The sequence below is a fragment of the Schistocerca americana genome, chromosome X, assembly GCF_021461395.2.
Source record: "Schistocerca americana isolate TAMUIC-IGC-003095 chromosome X, iqSchAmer2.1, whole genome shotgun sequence".
Lineage (NCBI taxonomy): Eukaryota > Metazoa > Arthropoda > Insecta > Orthoptera > Acrididae > Schistocerca > Schistocerca americana.
Window position 1 is genome coordinate 801,988,173 of NC_060130.1, and position 16,392 is coordinate 802,004,564.

Consider the following 16,392-nt stretch of genomic DNA (forward strand, 5'->3'; position numbering starts at 1 on the left):
AACCTCCTACATATAGAATATACAAGAACCTTGGACTGTCCGACAATAGCAAGTCAGTATTATTAGAGTCCATATGCTCCTAAATGTTCTCCTATGTCTGCACATACCGCAGTAAAGTTTGTTCATACTTTTTTTTTTTTTAATGCAGTCTTGGTCTCTCTCTCTCTGTGTGTGTGTGTGTGTGTGTGTGTGTGTGTGTGTGTGTGTGTGTGTGTGACAGAGAGAGAGAGAGAGAGAGAGAGAGAGAGAGAGAGAGAGAGAGAGAGAGAGAGAGAGAGAGAGAGAAAGAGGGGGGGGGGGGGGGGGGGGGGGAGAGGAGCAGATATTCTGTAATTCAATTATAAATCACAACAAATTATTTCTACAACAAACAACTGACCAACTGATAAAGTAGTTGACATAATTATGTTTCTCAAACATTTTAATCAGATCAAGATGTGTAGATCAATTCACATGTTAATTTCAGAGTCTTATCACTTTTAGTAAACTCCAGGATAATTTATGGTAAGATTATTACAGCAGTAGCTACATAAATAAGCATCAGGTCTTCATGATTACTTACTTCCTGAATCCATTCCATAGCTTCTTTGTCAAATATGAACTGCATGACCTGGTAGTGATCACTGTTTGCGCAGCAGTAAACTTTTTGTTTGTCTTCTGTAAGTACCATTGCACTAAAACAGTTAAAAATCAAGTTTCATTTTCAAGATCTGCAATTACAGGAAAAAAGGAAAAATTATGAACATTTTTCCATATTTCAGCTTCCTCTAACATTCTAAAGTGAACAGGTGATAAAACCATAAAGAAAGCAAGGTCTTATTTAAATTCCCTGGGACATGTAATTAGGGCATATTAGCACATAACTAACTCTAATTTTATTGATATTAATAAAAAGGAGGACATGAGGAGTAATAGCAGCAGCCACAGGTAACACAATGACCCTGGAGGGTTAATAACACTTTTTGAGCCTTTATAACCACATAGTCTACCATTAATCAAGATAAAGTGCAGATAATGGAACATGATCATTTTTTACATTTCATAATATTCAATTTATTAGTACATCAGACACTCACTTGTCATAGCACCCACATTATGACACATCGCATCTTAGAGTGAATATAAACACTATGTACCTCTCTGATCTTACAGTAGCACATGTCACTCTACTAAATAAGATGAAAGGCACATTTGAAATTTAACCCCAAAATCTAACTGCTGGATTGTATATGCTGTATACATAACTTAAGAGGTATACAGCAATACCACAAAAGGCTGCCAGCACACAGACAGTCACTAACCAGGTGCCTTCTCAGTTCCAAGCATCTGTCTCCAGACGGTGCTCACTAACCAGGACTACCTTTTTTTGCTTCCACCACACATCCATCAGCACATAATATTCATCCAGAAACAGTGTTGCTAGATGCTGGAGACAGTGCTGTCAATGGTGGACTGCTTTGGTTCTGCTAAGTATGAACATGCAAGAAGATCTTCCTGCGAACATGCTCAAAAGACAACATGCTACCAACACTTACACAGTTCCCGCAGCTCCTACAATTCCTGAAGTTCTACTAGAGCCAGTAGTTACACAGTTCCATTCAGAAGACAACAGTTCCTAGTTAGCAGTCACTATTTCTGCAGCAATCGGAACAGTTAACTATGAGTGTCAGTGTACGACTTTCAGTCATAATGATGAAAACATAGACGGCCAAGAGACAACAAAGTTATTTAGATTTCATTGTATTACACACAGGACATCAAGTGGCATGCATCAAACTGTTACCAAAGTTAAGTACAATTGAGTATCATCACTATAAATAAATGTTATTAATTATTATTTGGACTGGTATCTAACACTGGCAATGAGGTAAAGTCAAGATTGATGATGTTTTTGCCAGTTTCCAACACTGACATTGAGGAGGTGCAAACTTACAGATTTATTCCTGTCAACAAGGGTGATGAGTAAAAGAACCAATACTGGAGACAAGATTACAGAACTAAGGAGGCTTTTTTATTTTCAATTATTTCAGAGGGAATGTATGTCTTTGATTTTTGTGGCAACAGTGCATGGCTTAGAATTATCTGTGCACATTAGACTCTAGGACTGCTAATCCATTTCCTTTCAAGGAAGATTTTTGAGAATTTTGTAAACTGTTCTGAGCACATTTTTCAGATATAACTGTTGTGACTCGCCGATCATTCAAAGTGCCACCGCGCAATTACGCGCATCTTCTACGTGCAGCGCTGTCTGCCAGCCATGCAGCAACTGCGCCACCTAAGCAGCCAGCCGAGCAGCGGCCGCTAGACTGGGACTCAGTGCTCATTCGAATGCTAACGTGTACACATGTCTTACTTGTCAACTTACTCTGTGACTTATATGTGTTGTTGTGTCGTTCTGAAATATATGTGTTAAACTTGAAGTTCTAACAATAACCAAACTGGAACTGACAGTCCTACAGTGCCCCAGTTTCTACAAGAATTGTCATCAACCTGGGAGCTCATCGTGGTGCACTTGACCAGATTTGAAGAAAGCGCAGATTAAGGCTGAAAATAACTACTATAACTGAAGATGCTGTCACCAACCTTTCCAGCATACAGTAAGAAACAATTATGTACAATATCTAGAGCAGTATTTCATCACACATCGTACATCAGCTGATTTGGAACACAAATCATTTTTACTCATTTATGCAGGCTCATCTGTATTTCAGCTCCTACAGAAATTATCACCTACCTGTGAGCCTGTGACTCTCACCTGATCTTCCATTAAAGATATGTTGGAAGGGCCTGCTTAGTCTAAGAAAACCATCTCTGCAAGACTCTGCCATTAATGTGGGCATATAAACAAATGCATGTATCTGATGAAGCAATACAGTATGAGGACACTGACATGTTCGTAATGCATCAACGACCAGCACAGCCAAGCAACCAGTGTGGCGAGACCCAGTAAACCCAGACAAAATTATTTCAGGAGAATCCTTTTACCAATGCATATAACACAAGAAATAAAAATAATTTCATGCTACCCACACACCAGTTGAAATTATATACATGGACTCCCCAGTATATGAGGATGACAATATATAACAAGTTAATGGTCAAAAACATATTTAGTATGAAGCCAGAAATTTAAAAATGAGTCTATAGCAGAATCTGTGGGAGAAATGCTACTATTCAATAAAAGAATTCATAGAGGTTGAGCAAGGGGTAATTAAGTATTAGATTCTATTGTATGTATGTATAATGAAATTGTATTATTATTATGCTGCTGTCTTTAACATCTGCTGTTCTTTGTTTGTGGTGAAATTTTACCACAACTTGACATGTCTCCTGTACCTGAATCAAATGATTTAGATTATGTACATTATGAGGCAAATAAATAACAATTCATAATTCACAAGATATCTTCCCCAAAGATTATTCAGTTTTTCCCAAAGGCCTTCTCTATTAAAAGATTGCTGAAATCTATTGTCACTGACAGTGTCACTCAATTTTCTTCTCAGATATTTAAACTATTTGGTGAAACCAATGCCATTTCACACTTCAAGACTGTGCCATTTCAGCCTGAGGCCAATGCTCCCAATGAAATATTCGTATGAAGATTCAGGTTGCACATGACAAAGCTGGTTCAATGCTATAATAAAGACAAAGCATTATTGATCTCTCTCTCTCTCTCAGTAAAGAGCCACTGCACATGATGCGCAATCTACAGCTGAGAAACTACATGGAAGACTACATTGCACATTACTGTCCATTTTAAAGCTACTTATGGATCCACCAGCTGAGCTTTGAAAACAGCCAAAACAAACATTTTTTAAACTGAATCATCTGGTACTCATTACAATGTACAAATTTAGGAAAAAGACATGGGTACCAGGCACAGTCATAGAGCAGCTTGGTAATGTAATGATTAAAGTTAGATGTTCACATGGAGTCACAGTGCATCATAAAAATCAAATCGGGCCACACTGTGCCCATATACATATATGCACAGCTCCTAGGCTGTTTTGTTTTATATGATTAGAAGACCTCTGTGGAGCCAGCTGTCTGAGGAACTTTCTGATGCAGCCACCAGCCTAACCCCCTCTCCTCCAGTGACACCAGCAGTGGGATCTAGCGATGAATCTATGAAAATGGAAATCATGCCTCACACCTCAGACCACTCTATGATCATCAAAATGACAAAATCTTGACCATCTGCCCCCTCACCATAGTTTTTTGTGGATTTCCCATTTCCCATGGTGCCGTGGTTGAATGTCAGGGGGAGTAACATGTGTGCACCCACCAAATACATATGTTGGGGACCGAGGAAGCAGGATACTTATGGAGCCAGCCAGCTTCATCAGCACCCACCCCCCTCTCCAGGGGAGGGATGTGTATATAGCTCAAGACATACACAGCAATTCCATGAGAGGCCACCACCACACAGCCACACCACTTGCTACACATGTTGTAAAATGTCAGAGAGAGCATTGTCAACAGTGGACTACTCCACTTCCACCAAGAATGAGCATGGAGGGAGACCCTTCCACCAACAAGCACAAAAAAACGACGTGCTGCTGACACTAACACAGTTCTAATGGTTCTACCAGTTCCTGCTGTAGCAGCAGATATACAGTTTGAACAGTTCCATTCAGAAGACTACAGTTCTGGTTTATCAATCACTGTTTATGGAGTAATAGCAACAGTTAACTATGAGTGTCTGCATAATACTTTGTTATAGTGACTAATTCATAGACTGACAAGAGACAGCAAAGCTATTTAGATTTTATTGTATTAGTTATATGACTGTTCAAAGAGATTTTGGGATTGCAACCAGTTGTCCTAAACTTCATTCCATGATATTTTGGCTGGACAACTGCCAGCCATCTTCAGGTGAGCCACACGAGGATTGACAAAGATGTTCTCCACTCTATCTTATATAGTGTGCTGATGGTACTGCCATGCATGTGTTGAAGTTGCAGAGACAGTAGGACCACACTGCCCAGTGGCAGCGCCCTCACTGGTGCAACTGCAAGACTCAGCTGCCATTGGTACTGTTGCTGGCTACAGCTATCAAAGTCTTCTGGCATCTTCGTCTCGAACAAACTTCGGAGATGACGGGAATCCACACGTTATTTAGTTGGTAACCATTGTCACGGTTTGTTAGATTTTCTGCAATGCATATTTCAACAGATTCTTTGATAATGGATTCCCAAAATGTTGTTGCTGTGGCCAAAATCGAACTTCTGTCATACTCCATTGAATGTCCATTGGAAATACAATGTTCCACAACTGCAGACTTACTGGGTTGAAGTAGGCGAATGCAATGCTGATGTGCCGTACAACGCTCTTCCACTGTACTTGTTGTCTGTCCTATATAGGCCATACCACACTGACACGGTATTTTATAAATTCCTGCCTTCTGCAGCAGCAAATCATCCTTCACCAATCCCAGCAGATCCGAAATCTTAGAAGGTGGACGAAAAACAACTTTCATGTGAAAATTATTAAGAATCTTCACTATTGTGAAGGGGATATTTCCAACAAAGGGAAGAAAAGATAGAGATTTGGTTGGCACGTTCTCCTCTTTATCCACTTCCCGGTTCCTGGCTTTAGTTGAGAAAGCCCTGTCAATTTTCTGGGTCGAGTATCCATTGTCTCTGAACATCGTCCTTAACTGTGCAAGTTCCATAGGCAAATTCTCTGCATCCAACACCGTATGTGCCCTGTGCACAAGGGTTTTAAAACCACTCATGGTTTGTGATGGGTGATGGCAACTTAAAGAATGCAAGCACAAATCAGTGCCGTATGACATTAAATGCCATGCACCAAAGTGTTATTAACATTAATACAATTGTATATCATCACTATTAATAAATGTTATTGATTATTACTTATTGTGTTGCCATATTTCTGTTGTAGTTCTGCCCTGTCAAGGAAGCATATAATTAGATATTACAAGCATGTAAGTGCCACCTTATATAGAAACATAGTAGGTAATACCGCTTCTGCTACCATAAATGTTTGGGCTGAATTGATCATAATACTCAGTTACAACATCCCAACATGACAGAAATATGTTATACTACTTGGTATGTTGTGATGTCTTATGGGTATAAGGCAGTTTCAACTGACTTTACTGAAGAAATATATGACATCCCCAATGAATTGGTATTTTCAATGTTGCAAAATTACTTATAACTTTTGATGACAGCACATGGGTTTCCCATCATTTCAGTGATGGATGAGAATCTTCAAATTTTTTTTTTCCAAAATTGTGAAATCTTCTCCCACTCCAACAATTATAATTATTATACTTTTTATTAAAATTTCTTTATTTTTCAAAAAAAATCTCTGCAGTTGTTTGGTGTTAAACAAAATTTACACCAACAGCATCTGGCATTATGAGGAGTAAATCAAGTTATTTATTTGGTTTTTAAGCATTTTCTATGAAGTTTGTGCTGTTCTATACAATACAGTCTTCCTTATTTTACTAAGTTTCTTACAAGCTGAAATTTGAGATGATCTACATTTACAGCTAGATACACACTCCACAAGCCACACTACAGCACATGGTGAAGGGTATGTTGTTCCACTACTTGTCATTTCCCTTCCTTTTCCACACTCAAACAGAGCAAGGGAAAAATGAGTATCTATATGCCTCCAAATGAGCCCTAAATTCTCTCAAAATGTAAGTTGGTAGCAGTAGGATCGTTCTGCAGTCAGCTTCAGATGCCAGTTCTCTAAATTTTTTCAACAGCATTCTTTGAAAATAACATTGCTTGCCCTCCATGGATTCCCATTTGAGTTCCTGAAGCACTTCTGTAATACTTGCCTGGTGATCGAAAATACTGGCAACAAATCTAGCAGCCTGCCTTTGAGTTGCTCCAATGTCTTCCTTTAATCTGAACTAGTGGAGATCCCAGACATTTGAGCAGTAATCCAGAATGGGTCACACTAGTTTTCTCTATGCAGTCTCCTTTACAGATGAGTCACTACAATCCTTACATGCTCATTCCATTTCATATCGCTTTGCAACTTTATGTCTAGATATTTAATCAGCCTGACTGTGTCCAGCAGCACATTACTAATGCTGTATTCAAACATTAAGGGATTGGTTTTCCTACTCATCTGCATAAACTTTCATTTTTCTACATTTAGACCTATCTGCCATTCATTACACCACCTATAAAATTTTTCTAAGTCATCTTGTACCCTCCAACAGTCACTTAATGATGCCACCTTCCTGCACACCATTGCATCATCAGCAAACGACCCCTCCTCATCCTGTCCATGAGATTATTTATGTACACAGAGAATAATAGCAATCCTGCCACACTTCCCTGTGGCACTACTGATGATACCCTTGTCTCTGATGAACACTTGTCTTCAAGGACAGTGTACTGGGTCCTATTACTTAAGAAGTCTTCAAGCCACTTACATATCTGGGAACCTATTCCATATATTTGTATCTTCTTTAGCAGTCTTCAGTGGGGCATCATGTCAATTGCTTTTCGGAAATCTAGGAATGTGGAACCTGCCTGTTCCCTTTCATCCATAGTTCACAGGATATCATGTGAGAAAAGAGCAAGTTGTGTTTCGCTTCAGTGAGTCTTTCTAAACCCATGCTGATTTGTGGACAGAAGCTTTTCTGTCTCAAAGGAAATTTGTTATACTCGAACTGAGAATATGTTCAAGAATATCTTTATTTCATAGATTTTTACAGGTTCTAAGATACTGACTGCTGTATCAGAGATCTACGGAAAAGTAAGTATCAATCCCTTGCGTACCTAGGCCGCTTCGAGCATATGGCAGTCTACACATCGTCTACATGCCTCAGCATCATGAGATCTCCATGTTGCAGTCATGACCAGACACTAGGTAGTGGTACAAGTACTGGCAGGGCCCATCACTTCCAACAGACCTATTTGCATCCCCACAATGCATGAGAAGGAAATAGTATCACAAATATTCCACCTCCAGCAGCTATAAAGATCAGTGCATGGACTACATGAGCCAGTTCTTCCAGCTTCAAGTGCCTCTCCTGGCCTCCAGGTGGGTTATACTGACCTCATTGTCTCAGGATGCTCTCAAATCCCATTTTAGGGCCAATGCCACTGTTCTCATCTTTCATCATTGTTTCCTCTGTGGACTTAGGCTGCAATTAGGATAGAGTTTTCGGTGCCTTAGTTGGGCCTAATCAGGATAACATGCTCAGAACTTGGATTATTTCCCAGCAAGTGTAGTTTCCTATGATGCTCTTAGTGCTGTTACAATATACTAGAAAACAGTCATGTGACTTTATAGATAGCAGCTCGGTCAAGCCGCTGAACCAGTACCAAATAAGACATATTTTGTGCCTTTTGTTCTTACTGTTGAAACAGATGTATTTTTGCTGTCAATAAACTTGTCTGCAACTTGATCATTGTTTTCCCTGTGTCCCCATGATGGACACTTCACTGAACACAGGACACCAGTTATGATGGTGATAATGTCAGATATTATTTGCATGATACAACAAATCTCATTACTCTGATCCTTACTTTTTGTTTTCTTCTTGAGTGTTTAACTGAATATCTTCCCATTATACAGGGAGTGGCAAAATTATCTGACAGTTTTTGCCACCACACAGTTGAGTAAGTAGGTGGTGGAGGTTGGTGGCCATGTTTCAGAGCCTACACATGGACATTTTTAGTAGCCATGGAGCAGTGGTTGGTTGAGCATCGTGCGTTTGTTTTCAAGGTGTTTTTTAAAAGTGGCGATTCCTGTATTGCTGTGCAGTGGCAGTTCCATAGGCATTTAATTTAGGTCCACAAAGAAAAGTTCCGACATGCAACACAATGATGCTGTGGGTGAGTAACTTCAGAGCTACCAGTCCAGCACTGAAACAGAAGTTGACAGGCCATCCAAGGTCAGCCAGAGAATATCAATAGAGTAGGAGAAGTTGTGGAAGCCAGTCCTTAATGGCCGACCTGTAAACAAGCTCCTGACCACTCAGTAAGATGAATTTTGTGGTTCGATCTGCATTTCTATCCATACAAAATGGCTATTGTTCAGCAGTTACAGCCAAATGACTATGCAAAGCGAAAAGTATTTTCAGAGCAAATGACTGATTTGATGACAGATGAAAAAATTTTCATGATGAGCGACAAGGTGCATTTTCATCTGCACCATTATGTAAGCAAACAGAACTTTCGTTACTGGTCAGCTACAAATCCTGAAGCACTGTATGAATCTCCTGTGCGTAGTCCTAGGGTCACTGTGTGGTGTGGTGTAACAAAAATGTGTGTCATTGGGCCATACTTCTTTGAAGAGGGTGGTCAAACTGTTATGGTCAATTTGCAAAAAAATGTTGCAATGTTATCTGTTGATGTTACAAAACTTCCTGATCCCTGAACTTCAGAGAAAACACTTAGTGCACAGTAGTATGTGGTTCCAGCAGGATGGGGTAACTGCCCATACAGCCAATCAGGTGATAGACTTTTTTAAAAGTAAGTTTTGTGGCTGAGTAATCTCGCATTTCGAGTATATTGCATGGCCAGTATGCTCTCCTGGTCTAAGCGTTTTTTATTTTTCTCTTGTGGAGTTTCTTGAAATCAAGAATCTACACAAACAAGCCCCACACAATGGGCAAATTTAAGGTAGCTATAACTCAAGAAATTGCCGACCTGTCTCCTGCAATGTTAGGGAAGGTGTTCGACAGTTTTGGTGTGGGACTGGGAAAGTGCTTCGACACAGAAGGGCGCCATTTGAAGGACGTCATCTTCAAATCTTAAACTGATGAAATGGAGTGTTCCAATGTTATTTTCTTTAATACCCATTAACACCATTCTGCAATAACCAATAAAACATTTTTTATCACTCTTAACATTTGTGTTATTTGTACTTTAAAACTGTCAGATCTTTTTGTCACTTCCTGTATAGGACTTCTCACTTTCTGTCTTAGTATTCTTTTATTTTTATTACTTTATTATTATTATTATTATTATTATTATTATTATTATTATTACTTGTTAAAAACAGAAATTTATAATTGGAAGTATGTAATTAATCACGTTTCCACCATAACTTGTATGGGTATATCACTACATACACCATCAGTCTCAAATGATATAAACCCACTACTTTGGGTTTGATATCTTACCAGTTTGCTATCTTAGGTCTAAATGTGAAAGAATCCCAGAAATACTGAAAAAGGTAGGAAGTTTACTACTGCTTGCTTATAAGAAAAATCAAGCATGTATGTGATAAATAAAGTCTTCTTAAAAACAAGTTCCAGGATTGCTGATTTACTACACCCATAGTCCAGTCCAGTGTTGTGGTGCACTTACTATTCTGACAAGTCAAAGATCTGTGCATTGCTGCACATGCAAAACATTTCTTTTTCACAGATACAACAAGCAAAATATTTGTCATCATGATCTGGGGAATTTAAGATACCACTGTATTCTACAACAGCATATATTGTTGTAATAATGTAATTTTTTACCATTTTTTGTAAATTAATCACCCATTTTCATTTCAGTAAGGTTGGGTGAGGAGGCAACTGGATGATGGTAGCTGGGAGGTACAGGATAGTCTTTTGAGGAGATACTGCCATGCATATGAGATTAATTCACACTCAATGCTTATCCCTTGCATACGCAATTGGGACTTCTCTGCCTACTTGCACGAGAGGTACATGCTCTGTAATTTTGCATATTTCGTATTTATGGTGTCCTGTAAGGGTTAAGGGCTCTCCTTCCTGCTGGTGTTATTTAACACAGTAAAAAGTTATATTTGTCAGAGAAAAAACAAGTAAAGGAAACTTAATGCATTGAAAAATCTGCCTCAGTTGCGAAAAGTTTCTGGTCTTTACCCAGGTTTTGGCTAGAATAATCTAGCCTTCTTCAGAAGCATAAAATTACTATAACATTCCAGAGTATGGCACAGTCAACATTAAAAATTAAAACCTATAGTACCATGGTACCACGTCGAATTAAAACAACTAAACTGAAGTCCAGCCCTGGCATCATTTTACCACGTGGTTGGTTGGCAGCGGCAACTACATTGGCACTGACCAGCCAGGTCAGAGATTTTGCACCAGCACACACGTTTAATTAGAAATTGTTTCGAAAATATGAGCAAGTGGATAATGAGGAGGTCAACCATGAGTTTGGCACAAAGGAAAATACAGAGGTAGGGCTAATACAGTAACCATAAGACACACAACTGCAACCTCTATCCAAAGGTCCATGGATCAAGCTTGTCAGGGGCAAGCCACAAAGGATGTGGCTGAACAGCAGTATGCCACTGGGACTGTGGCTCTCCATGAGAGCATGTGCACTATGGTGTTGGAGGCACTCATGATGAGTGCAGAGGCAGTCACTGAAATCACAGCCAACATTGACTAGTTCTTCTCTGCTGCTGCTACTGCCACCGACCTCCTTGTGGAGGAAACAAAGAAAAGAGGAGTGAAATGGGCCTTCCTGGAATGAGCCAGGCCCCTTTTGTGGATTTGAGGTACTGCTCTGGTAACAGAAACGGAAAGATTGGATGTACTTCTCTTGCAAGAAGGTATCTTCTTCCTGCCACCATTACACAATGCAATAAAAAGTTACATTCGTTAGAGAAAAACAAGCAAGTTTATTAATAACACCAAGACATTCAAATTAGCTTTCTTGACCTTATTTGTAGCTATACTCTTAATTTAAATAAGTCTGTCATCAATGTTGCACTTAAAAGGGCAAAACTAGTATTGGGGGAGATTTTAGTGAGGTGACTAGCTCTATTGGCAATCTATAATTATTACATTTAACTGGCTGGTTAAAGACTGGTACCCCAAAGATAAACCATATTTAATAATTTTTCATGAATGGATCTGTTATATGCCACCCATCCATTGCTCCAATTTGCAGAACCCTGGTAATTTGTATATTTACACTATGTTTTTCTAAAGAGAGGTCAGCAGGTGCAGTGTCTTGCATTCATTTAGGAAACAAAGTGCTACGCCTTGATTGAATAGCCAGTATATATAACTGGCACTCTGAGAACCCAGGTTTACTCCCCAGTACTATCAAGGAACTTTCCATGGTGAGGAAACTGTAAATGTAGTCTATTCAGCTTAATGAGGGAGACTGAGGAGCTATTTGAAGTAGTAGAATCATCCTCAATTTTCAAATCTGAAATTAACACCCCGTTATAATTACGGACAAGCCATATTCACCTTTAATGCATGGAAAGGTCCACCTGTGTTTGATTATATGAATGCTGAACAGTCACTTGAAACAATTATACCCATTAATTAACTGGTAGTATTCATAAAAAGTTCAACAACATGCAAAATTAACTGCTGGAAAGGCAGACGCTAGTCTGAGATCTGCTGGATGAGTCCTCAGGAAGTGTGGTCCACCCATGAAGGAGATAACTTACAAAACCCATATTTTGTTGATACCTGAGTATTGCTCATTAGTCTAGAACCTTTCCCAGATACAGTTGATAGAGGTAATAGGGAGAATACAAACAAGAGCAGTGTGTTTCATCACTAGTTCATCTAGTAATCACAAAAGTGTCATGTTTACATTCAGACATAGATGGAGATATGTGGCAATATGGCCTACAAGTACAGGAAATGGACCAGTGGTTGCCACAAGGCCAACTGTCTATGCTACAGTACATAGCACATGGTGTTCAATGCATTAAAAGAACACAACTACTGACAAAACATTAAGGGCTGATTATTAACTGGAATATTTTGTAGACAACTTCACCCAAAATAGTTGTTAACAAAATATATCTGGAATATATCCCCTGGACTATTTTACACACCTTTATGTATAAAATTTCGAATTCTTATTTGTGAAATTATCATTCATGTATATTTCAGAATCTGATTGCTATGTGAGTTCCTCAAATTAATACATGTAATAATAATAAATAGAGAAATGCCTTTTAATTCATCAGTTGCAATGAGAAGAATGGTGGTTAGTTTTGTGATCACATTATAACTGATTATGAGTTCTTGTCATAACACAAAATGGCAAAATACAAATGCTAATCTAGAGAATGGCATCATAGTCAGTCTTTGTCACAACCAGCAAATTGGGCACTTCAAGAGTGATGGTGGTGATGTTTTGGCACTGAAAGGTTGTCTGTTTGGTTGACATTATGTGATCACAAGAGACAGTAACTAATAATCCAGCTGTTTCTGCTGTTATTGATTGAGATATGTTATTCAATAAATTAGATTTTCCATATACTGAACATGTCCTAATTCATCATAATGATTGTCCATGCTTGGATGCAATGACTCAATAGTAGTTGCTTCATTTTCTTTGAAAATAATTAATACCTTGTTAATAACCTGGACCTATGTTGATTTATCATCACCTTTTCCCTGAAGTGCATGGTTTTCTCATTCTAATTGGATTTGCAAGTGATGAAGAAATAAAAAACTGACAGTGATTTTTATAACAGCTTGGTAAAAAAATGAGTAAAACAAAAGTTCCTGTACACAAAATTTTTTTCAGCATTTTTATAAGATTTTAAATCAGTATGGCAGTGAGGTAGACAAGTAGTTTCAGAATCCAGTGAGTCTCATATAAATTTTCTGAAAGCCCAGTGTTTCTGTATTCTGTGTAATAACATATTCATTGTTTTCTGTATGATGGTCAGAACAGTTAGCTGTACATATGTCTATCTTAAACACGCTGGAACATTCAACAATAAATATGTCAATATTACTGATTGACTTTCACATTCTGTTCATGAATAATAAACAGTGAAAACAAATATATTTGGCTTTTTACATATGTTCTGCTAAGCAGCCAAATAAAATTAATGATAAATCTAGCACCTTAGTTGATTTTCTAGTCAAGGTGGAGCCAAACTTGTCGTTGTACAGTACATAAGCGGTCACCAGATGTGCCTCATAATGAAGTCCTAAGAACTCTTAATTAATAAACAAAATTAACTACAGATGTGTGAGATGAATATCAAAATAAAAAGAATAAGTAGTTCATTACTCTCCACAACAAGATGAAATTATAGTAGTAGGGAGGTGTTTGCCTACTATCCTCAGTGAGTTGTGTGCTCATTCCAAGTTACTTTTTATCCTTGAGTTTGATGTACAGTCAAAGTGGTACCTCATAGGCTTTAGGATTAGCCTATGAAACCCTCTACTTCAGCCACTTCAAGCTATAATCAGCAACATGAATATACCAGCCCAGTGATTGTATGGCATTTAACCTTTACATACTGTAATTGATTGGAATATTTGGACTTATGGACATAATTCTGCTTAAAACTAATGCTTATCACAGACAGGTTTTAACTTTCAATTATACAGACAACTAATAGTGTTCTGTGTAAAATTACATATACAATTAGTTTTGAATAATATATAAACTGTCATTCATTCAACATATAGCAACTAAGTAAGGTAGAGGAAGAACAGTAGATTTATTTATATATTGTTTATTTACTGTTTATTTGTTATTTCAAAGTAGTCTACAGTGGATGCTTCTGCCAACTGTTGTATAATTTGACATGTTGCACATCCCTGAATACTCTCTTTCATTAAGGAATTTATTGGTCATGAAATGTGATTGAATGAATGAATAGATAAATGATTTTTAATCCTACTCAGCAGCTTCCCCTTAACCACCTGTATTTTAAGCATCACATGCCAAATATTTAATTAATCACAGTTGTTATTTAAGAATATAGTAATGATGTGATGTATAATCTGACACACAACATAATATTGACAAGTGAAATAATATAGCTAGACTTAGAAATATATAGATTCAAACCTATGAAAGCTGAGAATTTCAGCAGAACCATTTTCAGTGAAATAATGGAGCTGCATATCCTGATCCTCCAGATCGCCTGTCCAAAGTAACAGACGATAGTCTTCAAGTGATGTGAAATCAGCAGTTGACACAACAAATTTATCAGTTGCAGAGGGAACATCATGTATTTCCTCCATTTGGCCACGCATGTTAAATTGGCACCTGTACTGGAAAATGTGAGTCTTAATTGGTGCATCTCATTAAGAAAACATGCTTCATTCATAAAGTGAATGAAACTAGTGCATTTTAATTTCCCCACAAATACACAATCTATATTAATAATCTGAAAGCTGTGATTTTCATGAATTAGAGTCAGTATCTATAATTTTTGTTAGTTGTAAAAATAATTCTTTAAAATGTAACTACATTACAATAGGATATGATTAACAAAAGCAACTGAGGATCTTTTATTCAATGCTTCATACAAAACAAGTGCAAATACAATCTACAATCAAACAGCAAATTAATTAGAAAAAATCCTCTCATGATTTTTAGATCCTACAGCATATCTCTGATAAAAATTCAGTCAGAGAACATGGATTACTAATTCAGGAACTTGAAATTTATCACCAGCACTATATATGCCCCTGCACCCCCACCCCCAAATACAAATGCACAACAGACACACAGCTAATATGATTTATATTATTGTATGTAAACCATGGAAAACTAATACCTGGAAAAACAAGTACAGAATCTATCAGAAATTTTAGTTCATAAATCTCATCAAACGAAGCTATAGAGCAATGAAAATACAGAGATCAACACCTACAGGTACACCACTTGAGCATCATTTATCACATTCAGCATTACAGATTTGAAGAATTTGACACTTTCCTGTACTGCAATGGAAAGTAAACATAGGGGAAAAGAAAATTTAAATTACCAACAGGAAATAAACAAAATTACAGAAAGTGTCCTACTGGCTGACATTCTCACTAGAAGGTGTCTGTTAGATTGTGAACATCCTCTTAGGTTGTATGGATTGCTGTTCTCAATTTTTTTCCTTTAGAAACCCTTTACAAGTTTCTTTCAGTATCATTCTGAAATGTCCAACATATTATGATATCAAGAAGAGGATTTTCTTGGTCTAACATAGAGGGCAGATATAAACATTTTTTGTTTTTTCAAATATTGGCACATGCTGCACAATACTGTTAAGACAAGCATCAACCTGATACTTGAATAGTTTTGTTTATAAAGCTTAATGTTAGTTTTGTTCTGTATGTTTGGTTCAAATGAATAAATTCGAATGCTATGACATTGTAAAACTCTGTTTTGTATTGTTTATTAACAATGTAAATTTATTAAAAGATTTTTTCATGATTTTTAAGATTTAGGTCCTTCATTTTTAACAGCTATTAAATCATGGGTTGAATTTGAGTGTGTTGTACGTCTATTTCAGATGAGTCATGTGAAGAATGTCCAAAATCTATAACTACAGATGAAAACATCAAGAAAGTACACAATCTGATATTGGATAACTAGCAATTTAAGGTGCCTGAAGCAGTTGACAACATAGATGTATCATTTAAAGAATAGAGTACATTTCACATAACGAATTTACCATAAGAAAGCT

At 37.5% G+C, this 16,392-nt stretch overlaps 1 protein-coding gene across 1 annotated transcript in view; it reads right to left on the reverse strand.

The window, feature by feature from the left end:
* LOC124556328 (NACHT and WD repeat domain-containing protein 2) overlaps window positions 1–16,392 on the reverse strand; it is a 314,048-nt gene that overhangs the window by 76,484 nt on the left and 221,172 nt on the right. The window contains exons 19-20 of the mRNA XM_047130299.1: window positions 14,775–14,975; window positions 563–674 (exon numbers count right to left, since the gene is read on the reverse strand). Of these exons, the coding sequence (XP_046986255.1) occupies window positions 563–674; window positions 14,775–14,975 (313 nt within the window). The remainder of the gene's footprint in view (window positions 1–562; window positions 675–14,774; window positions 14,976–16,392) is intronic.